At 42.1% G+C, this 12,105-nt stretch overlaps 2 protein-coding genes across 2 annotated transcripts; both read left to right on the forward strand.

Moving 5' to 3' along the window:
- Positions 1-269: 269 nt before the first annotated feature.
- slu7 (SLU7 homolog, splicing factor) lies at positions 270-7,565 on the forward strand. The gene is made up of 15 exons (XM_086158396.1): positions 270-401; positions 615-778; positions 3,021-3,174; positions 3,268-3,348; positions 3,446-3,610; positions 3,858-3,923; positions 4,018-4,149; positions 4,302-4,399; positions 4,483-4,550; positions 5,549-5,688; positions 6,030-6,191; positions 6,286-6,387; positions 6,474-6,551; positions 6,635-6,757; positions 6,870-7,565. Exons 2-15 carry the CDS (start codon positions 615-617, stop codon positions 7,047-7,049), a joined length of 1,713 nt encoding a protein of 570 aa, XP_086014522.1. The 5' UTR covers positions 270-401; the 3' UTR covers positions 7,050-7,565.
- Positions 7,566-8,940: 1,375 nt separating this feature from the next.
- Positions 8,941-11,120, forward strand: c1qtnf2 (C1q and TNF related 2). The gene is made up of 3 exons (XM_086158352.1): positions 8,941-9,161; positions 9,398-9,655; positions 10,132-11,120. The coding sequence occupies exons 1-3, from the start codon at positions 9,140-9,142 to the stop codon at positions 10,770-10,772; spliced, it is 921 nt and encodes a 306-aa protein (XP_086014478.1). The 5' UTR covers positions 8,941-9,139; the 3' UTR covers positions 10,773-11,120.
- The last annotated feature ends 985 nt before the right edge of the window (positions 11,121-12,105 follow it).

Here is a 12,105-nt window from a genome sequence, read left to right on the forward strand (position 1 = left end):
TGCTTTCCTTAGCCTAGCTTCCACTGCACCTCATTGTATGGATATTCTACACGTTTAGAAATGTACAACAGGAAACGTCAGCCTCAACCCGCTGATGAAGATGGAACGGCAGAAGAACTCATGAATGAAAACCTGCCTCAAGGCAAACAAACAGCCGAGCATCATCCGCGGCAGAAGGTAAGCGTCCACTAGATATCGCACTTTCGTCCCTCCAAAAAACGACACTCAGGCTGAGCGAAAACAGGAAGACAGGAAGTGACGTAGGTGTAGCTCACCTAAAATGGCGACGGTCGTGTAGCTAAAATCAAAACACGTCTGGCGATTTAATAAATAGAAAGACGAAGGAATTATTCTACGAAGGAATTGTCAACACTCTTTTTTTTTTTTGCGACCTAGCCAAGGTAAGCACCTTTGTTGGATAATTAAAAAAAAAAGAATAGGACATTTGTGTGATGTTACAGTTAGCATCCGTTGATGGTAGCCTTTGCGTATGTGTGTCACGGCTAAACTGAATGGAGAAGGATAATAGAAAATAAATTCTTTGAAGATGCCTGAATAGAGAGTCGTCGAAAGCGTTCGGTGTTCTTTATTTCGATGCCATTGTGCTTTTCCAGATGTCGGCCGAAGCCGTGACGGAGCAGCCTAACGGCACCCCCGAGGGAATCGTGGGCCTGGATGAGCCCAAGAAGATGACCCGGGAGGACTGGAGGAAGAAGAAGGAGCTGGAGGAGCAGAGGAAGCTCGGAAATGCTCCGGCTGAGGTGGACGAGGAGGGAAAGTGAGTTTTTCTCTCGGAAAAGCATCTGCCTAAACTCGCTTTGTTCACCCAGGTTACGTCTAACAGCTGGCAAATACTTGAGGAATTTGTTGTGATGCAAAATCCCTGTCAAAGTAACAGGGGAATCTCTCTCGTTTGCTCTACAATCAGGAGATCTACTGCTACTTTCGAAAATAAACCATGTTATTTCCCCCTAACTAACAACACAATAATGTAATTTCTCCAATTTGGGTGAATGAGTGGATTCCTAAATGTAAATAGCCGATGGAACGTCAACATTCTCATTAAATGAATTCTTGCGAATTCTTGCAAATGTAAAATTCAACTTGGGACTATTTTACTTAAGGAGATCACAAAAAGACAAAACTATCTTGTATCGTTCGCATTTCTTAAACCCAGGATACTATTTTATATCTCGTATCTATATTAAATAATGTTCATATTTAGGCCAACACTACATTTTACATTTGAATCTACTTTGAACAGCTACTGTAGAAAAGAAGACAGACAAACATAGCAATTTTTTTTTACTCATCGTTTACTCTGACATCTGTTTGGTAGTAAGTTTTCACAGAAAGGCAAAAGAGAAATGATTTGTAAAGAAGAGCAGTAGCTTAGCTGGGGCTTCCTTCCAGAGATGCAGACTTAATCATGACTAACAGCGGAATCAGACACAAGTATGACGACTTGAAATTCTATATTCTATCGATAGATGGATATGTTTGAGTTTCTAATGCTAAAGGAGCAAGATGGAATTAAAGTAAGGGTAAATAAATGCACCTGTAAAAGTATACATCGAAGTACAAAATGTGTGCGTATAGGATTTCAAGCTCCCCTGTGTGGCTGAAAGGTGTGCTGCAGTTACGAGTATCTGATAAGCGGGAAGAAAATTATTTTTATATCATAGTTACTGAATAACCACACTATTGCACGGTTGGCATACAAGGACAAACTTGACTCATGGCTGCCGCTCATAGGATGAGTACTGCAAGTTTAACGACAGAAGAATTTCTTCTTCAACGAACCCATCCGGAAGGGATATGCTTCCTTCCAAGTGTATAGAAGCCTGTTGTTGTGAGTAGATTAAATGTTTGTTAGGTAGTTAGCAAATGTTATTGTGTTGATCTGGCATTAGTGTGCACAAAAACCCAACAGAAAAAAAACAAAACAAGAATAACCCAGCAAGATAGACAAAGAAACAAGTACATTTCTTAAGCAACACTGAATAAGGCTTTTTGGGTCACGTGATTGGGTTGAGACAAAATGACCACATTCTTCTGCCCTGGAGGGAGCCAGCACCGAAGGCTCTTTGCTGCACTGTTGCCTGAACTCTACCCTTTAGACCTTGTCTTTTCTGAACTTGTAAAAATACAGTCTGACTTTGTTTCAAAACCAATTTTGGTGGACATCGATTGAAATCGACACAAGCTCCGTTGATCAAGAATGCCTCTGTTGTGAACGGGCGCACCATGTTGACTCTGCTTTTATTATGAAATTGCCGTTCCTATTAACCACTGATTAAGGTGAGTAAATATAGTCTTGGTCCAAAAATAGCTAAATTACCATTGAAATCCATTTTTAGAATATTATCAGAGCATGGTGTCATCTTCTCTGCAAGTTCAGAAATGACACAGTGAGATTCAGACAATTTGACAGAAAAAACACATATATCATAATAATATCATTATATTCAGAAGGCTTGGTTGTTATTTTCAGATTTGTGTTAAATGTTTCAGTGTTTTTGGGAAAGAGTTAGTTACAAAGAGGAACACTATAGGCCCAGAATTACACCTAACCCATAAAAGCAGTTGGTTTTTTTTCCCCCTACCAGACAACAATCGATGCGTGGCCGCAGACAGTCAAAATTATGAGCCGTAATAAATAATTTGCCATATCGGTAGCCCGAGAGATGATATTCAATATTTGTATTGATCCGTCACTCAGCCCCAGATGCAGCCATCTTAAGCGGTCTTGTGATGTGAAAGCTTCCATGTGGTAAACATGGTATTATTTTCTGTTGACATCAAATTCTAGCACTGATTGATCTTGGGGAAAAAAAAATATGACCGATCTGTGCGATGTTGCCAGCATGTTGCCTGCCTCGATACGGTGCCTCAGCGGCATGAAACCGCTATTTCCAGTTCAATAAGTCCACTGATCTTCTTGCATAATATCGACACTGAAGCTACTGCTTAACGATATTGAAGGCCGCCTCATCTCTCTCTGTGGTTCTGCTGTGCAGGGACATAAACCCCCACATCCCTCAGTATATTTCATCGGTACCGTGGTACATTGACCCATCCAAGAGGCCCACGCTTAAACATCAGAGACCACAGTCTGAAAACCATACACAATTCTCTGCCATCGGAGAGTGGTATAAGAGGGGAGTGCAAGAGGTAAGAATCCTTTTTAATGAGGGATTTTACTGTCTAGTGACTGTAAATGTATTTCGAAGTTGACTCCTTTATTTCCCCCCCTTTTTTAACCAGGGCTCTGTTGCCACTAAGTTCCGTAAGGGTGCCTGTGAAAACTGTGGTGCCATGACACACAAGAAAAAAGACTGCTTGGAGGTAAAACGGAATGACAGATTGAAGACCCCGTTGTCAAAAGTTCGACTGTGTCGTCCTAAGAAATGTTTGATCAGGTATGTACATTTTTTATGTTTAGCGACCCAGAAAAGTCGGGGCAAAGTTCACGGGCACGGACATCGCCCCGGACGAGCACAGTCAGGTCCAGCTTGAACTGGACTACGACGGCAAGCGAGATCGATGGAACGGATACGATCCCGAGGAACATCAGCGCATTGTGGAGGAGTATGCCAAAGTAGATCTGGTAAGCAGTCTGCCGGTGGATTCATTCTGTTTTACACTGCTAAAGTGATAAAGCAAGGTAGCCTCTGCGCTGTTCAGCTTTGAATGTTCACATTGATTGTACGGCGAGAAGAAGTGAAAAGAGTGCAGGATGTACACACCGGCCGCTGGATCAGAGTTACTGTACTTTTATCATATATGTTTAAAGATTAATACATGTTATATAATCAACCTCCAAAAGCCTGCTTTCATATTTGTTATTCATTTAGGCAAAAAGGACGCTGAAGGCACACAAGCTTCAGGATGAGCTGGCATCAGGAAAACTTGACACTTCGGTAAGAATTCACTCTCAAACAAACTCTGAACACCAGAACCCTCGTTCTCCGGATGCACAGCTCCGATATCACTCATGTCATATTTTCTCTCCAGGAGCGGGAACATGACAGCGAAGATGAGGACGAAGATAAATATGCAGATGACATCGACATGCCCGGTCAGAACTTTGACTCCAAGAGGCGAATCACCGTCAGGAATCTGCGTATCAGAGAAGACACAGCTAAAGTGAGTGGCACGTGACTCCACGTTTTCTCCGCTCTCGTTTTTTCATCGACGAGCCATGATGTCGCCAAAATGTCTTTTCCTGAAGCTGCTCGGTAAGGGGTCTTTCGCTGTCACACAGTCGCCGATAAGATATGAAACTCTGCTTCTCACAGTACTTGAGGAACCTGGATCCAAATTCCGCTTACTACGATCCGAAGACCCGAGCTATGAGGGAGAATCCTTACGCCAGCACAGGCATGAACCCAGATGAGTAAGTTGTTACCGGTCTATTTCCCCGTCTCCCGCAAATCGGGAATCATTTAGATGATCATAATGTCGGTCTGTGTTGGACAGAGTGGGCTATGCAGGAGACAACTTTGCTCGCTATACTGGAGACACCATTGCCATGGCTCAAACGCAGTGTAAGTCCTTCGCAGAGTGTTCGTGTGCCGTCCCTTCCTGCGGCTTCCTGCATGACCGTCCGAACCAACTGGCGTGAAGGACGACAGAGTCAATAGCGAAACGATCCGCTGTACTGCAATTCAGTCAAGCTCAGCAACAGTCAAATACACGGAGTGTTGAAAATTTAATGCGCTTTCTCAGGCTGCTCCGTTTGTCGTCTTCTCTTAATATTGTGTCCTTTATTTTATTTTTTATTTTTTGTACAACTTGTCACATTGACAAAAAACAGTTTTATGAAGATACTTTCTTATCTCACTTATTTGTACATCGGTACAACATTTGCAAACTTTACGATTCCTTCCATGAAACCTCCTTAATTTGACTGAGTAGATGACGATAATTGTCCGTTTCCCAAAATTGATCACGTCGAACGAAATTAAAATATGACTTGGTCAAGGATAATCAAATGATAAAGGTTCGTTAGGTGTGAGTATCAAGTAGTGACATGGAATTACGTCGGTGCTTTTCTTTTATTTGATTTTGACAAGTCATATATGATAATTTATGTATTGTTTCACACTCTCAATGATCATGCTTTCTCATTGTTCATCGCACACCAAATCGGCTTATTGAGTTCGATGGCTTTGTCATCGCATTCTAAGGGCAAAGTGAGGAATGAAATTCGGATCATAAAGACCAGAGAACTATTTTAAAGCGAGGACTTTGATCTCCTTTCCCGCGGAAGGGCTGTTCATATCGTCCATCTGTTCGCATCTGACTGGACATTTAGAGCAAATCCCCGATAACTTATCCTTTGCGTCCCTTTTTTGGGAACAACAATAGTTAACTAAACGAGGTCATGTGAGATGTTTGTGACCTCACAGTTATGACCCTCTGCTCTGAATCAAAGTCTTCAGAGATATCTTGGAGATTATTATAGCCGATCAGAGTGCCTGTGCCGCGCCGAAAAGGTGCGGCTCTGTCTGGGGAAATGACTGTTTATGTGTTTCCTTGCTAGTGTTCACCTGGGAGGCCTATGAGAGAGGCTCTGAGGTGCATCTGCAAGCTGACCCCACCAAGCTGGAGCTGCTCCACCGCTCCTTCAAGGTCAAGAAGGAGGACTTTAAAGAGGAACAGAGGGAGAGCATCCTGGAGAAGGTACACGGCTAGTGTCTCGGCCAAAGACCAAACGGTTGCTTCATGCGCACGTCCAAACCGTCTCGCATCTGATGTGATCCTAAATGTTCCTAAAGATGTGTAAAAGACCGACCCGCCGAGTGTTATATTAGCCAAATCCAAATGTCTTTCATTTTCAGAAATCTAGCCCAGGAGGATTGTTAGTCTCCTCCTGAACCTCTGCTCCCTTGCGCTGACACATGTTCTGTTGTCTCTCCCGCTAGGTGATGTGTGAAAATGTTTCAATCCCCCCCCCCCACACACACACACACACACACCTCAGCGGATATGCTCACTAATGATTCCTGTGCTTTTGAAATCAGTATGGCGGTCAAGAGCACTTGGATGCGCCCCCACGGGAGCTGCTGTTGGCCCAGACGGAGGACTACGTGGAGTACTCGCGTCACGGCGCCGTACTCAAGGGTCAAGAGAAGGCTGTCGCTCGTTCCAAGTACGAGGAGGACGTATTAATCAACAACCACACTGTAAGGATGACACGACGCTGCAGTGGGGGGGGGGTCTGCTTGATTTTCGTCACATCGTATGCATTATTTAACCGTAAAACGCTCCTGCCTTCAGTGCATTTGGGGCTCCTATTGGAAGGACGGCTTCTGGGGCTACAAGTGTTGCCATTCCATGGTCAAGCAGAGCTACTGCACAGGAGAAGTCGGAATTGGAGTCGTACGTATATTCACAGACGTGGTGGCCAGCTTCGAACTTCCTGACACGTAACTCGTCTACCTTGTATTTCTTGGATGACCCCAAAGAACTCGACGGAGTGCGTTCCATTCGAGGAGGGAGCGAACGAGCCGCAGGAGGACGAAGAGCCCAAGTCTCTGCTGGAGGCGAGAGAAGCAGACGAGATCGTACGATCATAAAACTGTGCTTTCATTGTCGGCGACTAACGCCGTTGTCTTTCTGCAAACAGATGCATCAGGATAAGATGAAGGACAAGAAGAAGAAAAAGAAGAGTAAAAAGAACAGGAGGAACAGCTCCGACAGCAGCGATTCAGAGGAAGATGAGGAGAAGAAGAAAGAGAAGTTGAAAAAAGTGACTGTCTTTTTTTTTTTTTTTTTTCTTACAGGGAAAACAAAAATTGAATTTGTCATTATGTCTGTTTCGCACTGTTTTCTGTCTGACCTGTCTCTCTCCCTCTTTCCAGGCTTTAGAGGCAGAGGAGAAATGGGCGAAGCAAGTGGATGCCATGATGCAGATGGACGAGAGAAAGAGGCCGTACCACAGCCTGCAGGAAGTGAAGGCTCCCACCGAGGAGGAGATGGAGGCCTTCCGCATGAAACGCAGCCGACCAGATGATCCCATGGCTTCCTTCCTTGGGCAGTGACGGCTCGCTGTCTCGACTCTTCCGACCTTCGGCTTCGGACTCCGCGTGATTAGTCGACCGGAAAAAAAAACTGCGTTTCATTGTCATGGAGCTACAGAAGAAGCTGAGATATGTACAGCAGTTTGTTGTTTAATGCGCGTTTATTTGTGGACAAACACTTTGGTCTTTATTTGGCTAATTTTGATATCATCCGGTCAAAGAAAAAGAAAGAAGACGTCCTTTGAGCGCTGGATAGAATCAACGTACTTTCCGTTTGAATCTGCTCGACTCTGTGTTTTGTTTCAATCGTTTCATCTGTCGTTCAGCGTGTTTGCTTCTTTTTTTAAGATTTTATTTGACAGAGACATTGCATCCCCTCCAAGTTTTCCTGCTGTTCACTGGTCGGATGTGACATGAACCATCATGTTTTAGAAAAGAAGTTACGTCCGATTGGATTTTTTTATAAAATGCGATCGTTTCCAAAAATGTACCCGGACATGTGTGTTTTTTTTTAATAAAATGTTATATTTTTGCGCAGTTAATGTTTCTCGTTCTGATATTGTGCATGGCTGAGCAGTAAAAGTAGTTACGCTTTTCCCCCTTTATTTGGCGCATATCAGATGAGAGATGAGAACAACTTTATTTATCCCGAAGGAAATTGTCGTGCCAGAGTTTCAAGTGAAAAACATAACCGTAATAGATAATAGTAGAAAGGAGGAAGAATAAATACAATGAAATATGAATCGTCAATCAGATAGCATAAATGAAGTGATTCACAAAACATTGACTGCAGAATGGAGAAAATGGGAAGGATGTTAAAGTAGCATGATAACCACCTGCAGAATAACACACCATAAACCATTCAGAATTAAGTCACTTCAATTGGATCTCATCGCGTCCTTTGGGGCGATTGCATTCTGAAGAGCGATGAGATGAAGGAATTGTTTTGCAAATTAACATGACATTTGGCGACAGACACTGTACGTGTTAATTACCTAGAAGCATGCTTGCTGGCCAACCGTCTATGGGCTAATCTATCGGATGTTTTTGCACTGTGGCAGTGGAGAAGAACCTGGAGACAATCCACGGAGTCGAAGGGAGAACGTGCAAACCGAAGAGAAAGGCTTCGTCGGCTACACGGGTTTAACCAGGAACCTTCTGGCTAACGCACTCATTTCTGATAGTGACGAGGCAAAGAATGAAAATACTTATCGGCTTAGTGAAAAATAGTTGATTTTTGGAATTTTTTTTTTTTTTTTTTTTTAATCTTGAAGAATTTAAGAAGCTTTTTCGTACGGGCCGAATTGCACTGAAAGCATTTAACACCTCAATTTATTTTGTCACACCTTCGTGCAGAATGTGACAGTGTTTCTGTGATTATTTACTTCAAATTTTAGCTTCCGGACCATTTGAACATTCATATAAATGCTTTGCAAAATGAAGCAAATGCATTTTTTGTCAAACTGTGATGAAATGATTTTTCACAACATTTTAGATGTATTATTTCCATGTCGATACCATCTCAAAGTGACTAGTTGTGACGTGAGTTTATTCACATGATTCAAGTTAACAAGGCGTCACCCAACAGCTGGAACATTTTCATTGGTGATTTTCTGGCTCCGCTTCAAAGTAATTAGCAGAAACACATTTTATAACATGGTAATGGGTGTTAATACGATGCCGCAGATGTTTGTTTTGTTGATTTTGCACAAGTGTACAAAAAAAAAAAAAAAAAAAAAAAAAAAAAACCCTTTTGGAGCTATTTGGAACTGATCAAGGACAAACACATATGCTCTGATGATATGCTGCACTTGATGCTTGTGAAAAATGACTTCACCAATTTTCACACAGTGTGTTTGTGATTATAGGTCCGTGACCGGTTCGGTTGTGCAGCCCTGTTGCACTGATTTGAGTCAATGACATCATTGAGAAACTATTTTATGGCAGAGAACGTGCTCAAACAGGGCGGATGTTGTGGACCGCGTTTCGCTGGGCTTCACATTGCTTTGCGGCGCTTTGCTAGAATGCAATCTCAAGTGAATGTCGGAAGAATCGCCGGAAAATATTTGCGTTGAACAATAAGGGAGTCTTGTGTATCAGACAGAGTGGCCATGGGTCACAATTTCTCCGCGGGTGAGTAATCCCTCTGCATTTCAAGACAACGTGACTCTCGACGGAAACATCAGCAACTTTTGGATGTATTTTCATGCGCCTTCTTCTGACTGCGGTGCAAGTTTGAATGTTGCGGTCAATTATTCATCATCTGAATTTGAAGTTTCTCGATATGTCCGCGGCATCGTATTGTGGCACAGACCTCAGCATATGTTTTCACAACTAATACTCAGACTAATCTGTTTTTGCCCACGCAGTGACCATCGTGCTCGTCATGTGTGGGGTCTTGGGTTTGCTCTCGTTTGTCCTCTCCCAGTCCACATATTCCTCACTCAAGAAAGGTCACAATATCACTATTCACTCCTCTCAGCTGGTCTGCAGCGCGCCTGGTCCGGCTGGGCCGGCCGGGAACCCGGGGGCGCCTGGTTCACCGGGGGCCACGGGTCCGATGGGGGCCCCCGGGAGAGATGGCCCGGACGGGAAGGACGGGGAGAAGGGACAAAAAGGAGACGGAGGTACTCAGCATGACTCTTGGTTTGGAATGTCCCGTGTAATGGCTCGTCTAAAAGTTCACAAGAGTGGGATTTTGATATGAATACATTTAATCTGGCACAGACAAAGAAGAGAGCAACAAGCCTCATCGGCTTTGTGTCAATACAGCAGTTCAAAGTTTACCGTGAGACCCGTGGACCTAACTTAGATAGCTTGCTACCAATAACTATCAATATTATCAGTAATAACAACCTTATGTGGTCTGTGCCGTCACTTTGGGGGTGGTAGAAATACCTCGAAAACACAGAAGCTCAAGTACATTAATATAACCTAATTTCCTTTTATGGAAGGTCAGATTTATTCCGAGAAAATCACCCGCGATCCCTCGGGCTATTTTCATCTCTTTCCACTGTTTGTGTCGCGGTTCGTTGTCATGTTGTACAAAGATGTCAAATGTAGGTTCTATCTCGTCACGCAGCTTTCACTCCCATTTCGTCAGGTGATCCGGGCAAACTAGGGAACCAAGGGAAACCGGGCTCGAAAGGTCGCGAGGGTGTTATCGGCAGGTTTGGACCTCGTGGACTTAAGGGACCCCGTGGTGCTCCGGGGGCGGCGGGGAAAAGGGGACAGAAGGGAGACGCGGGCGACTCGGGCCAGCGAGGAGAAGCGGGAGGCTGCAACTGTGGCGGCGCGGCCCGCTCGGCTTTCTCCGTGGCTGTGACCAAGAGCTACCCAAAAGAGAGGATGCCCATACGATTCAGCCGGATCTTACTAAACGAGGGAAATCACTACAACGCCAGCAGTGGAAAATTTGTCTGCGCCTTCCCCGGGGTCTATTATTTCACATACGACATCACGCTGGCCAATAAACACTTGGCCATTGGCCTGGTGCACAATGGCCAGTACAAGATCAAGACGTTTGATGCCAACACGGGGAACCACGATGTGGCCTCTGGTTCCACTGTTCTTCACCTGCAGCATCTAGACCAGGTCTGGCTTCAGATTTTCTACTCGGAGCAGAACGGGCTCTTCTTCGACCCCTTCTGGACAGATAGCACTTTCACCGGATTCCTCATTTATGCCGACCAGGACTTTCTGAACGAGGCGGACAGGAAAGCTAATGCTGAGGACAGCAGTTAATGCATTTATCTGGAATTTGTGCTTTGAAAGGTTCCAAGCTAATCTCTTTTTTTTCTCATTCATCTGGATTGATCCTCGGCACTTATGTTCGAAAACTAGATATCATCCAATACAAAGACAGAAGTGGAATAATTTTTCACCGCTGTCATTCCAAGAAGTCTTGTTTATCTGGGGGTTTGTCTCGCATAAGAACCCTCAAATACGCTACCAAACCAATCATGAAATACTTTGCATTGATACATGGAAAACTTGATGATAAATACCATTATGTGTGCCTGGCATGATTACTATTGAATGTATCTACAACATTAAAATTGCATATCTCTGTCAATAAAAAGACAACTATTCATTCACTCACTCACTCACTCATTTGAGGAAATTTTTCCCAAATTTTTCCAATTAACCAGCTGCATGTTTTTGGACTGTGGGAGGGAAGCCATGCAGACATGAGTAGAACATGCAAACTCCACACAGAAAGGTCTCCTTTATGCTGCGAGGCTAAAGCGCCACCGGGCTGCCATATAATATAATATAATATAATATAATATAATATAATATAATGCCTCTGAATTTCATTCTTGAACATTACAAAAAAAAGAATTTTCAAAGCTAAATTGAATACATTGTTAAATTGAATACACTTTAAGCTTTGAAATTCAAATGTACAATATATGATATGATATGAGATTATATTTCATTATATTAAGATAAGATATACTTGACTAATCCCCTTCTGGGAAATCTTTTTTCTTTATGATCAAAGAATATTATTATTTAATTATATTATTTAATTATATCATTCAATGGCATTCTATTATATAAGATTGATTATCATTATTAAAAAATAATTAGTTGTTAATCTTATAATATAATATAATATAATATAATATAATATAATATAATATAATATAATTCCTTTGAATTCCATAGTAATTTTAGAAGGTTAATTGATTACATTGTTAAATTGGATACACTTTAAACTTTGAAATTCAAATGTATGATATGTAATATAATATGATATGACATGACATGATATCATATTATAGTAAACTAAGATAGGATAAGATAAGATATACTTTATTGATCCCCTTAGGGGACATTCCTTTATTAAATATATAATATAATATAATATAATATAATATAATATAATATAATATAATATAATATAATATAATATAATATAATATAAAACCTTTGAATTCCATAGTAATTTTAGAGGGTTAATTGAATACATGGTTAAATTGAATACACTTTAAACTTTAAAATTCAAATGTATGATATGTAATGTAATATGATATGACATGACATGATATTATATTATAGTAAACTAAGA

Source organism: Fistularia commersonii, chromosome 13, assembly GCF_037954325.1.
Source record: "Fistularia commersonii isolate RoL2024-O1a breed Wild chromosome 13, RoL_Fcom_v1.0, whole genome shotgun sequence".
In the NCBI taxonomy this organism is placed as follows: domain Eukaryota; kingdom Metazoa; phylum Chordata; class Actinopteri; order Syngnathiformes; family Fistulariidae; genus Fistularia; species Fistularia commersonii.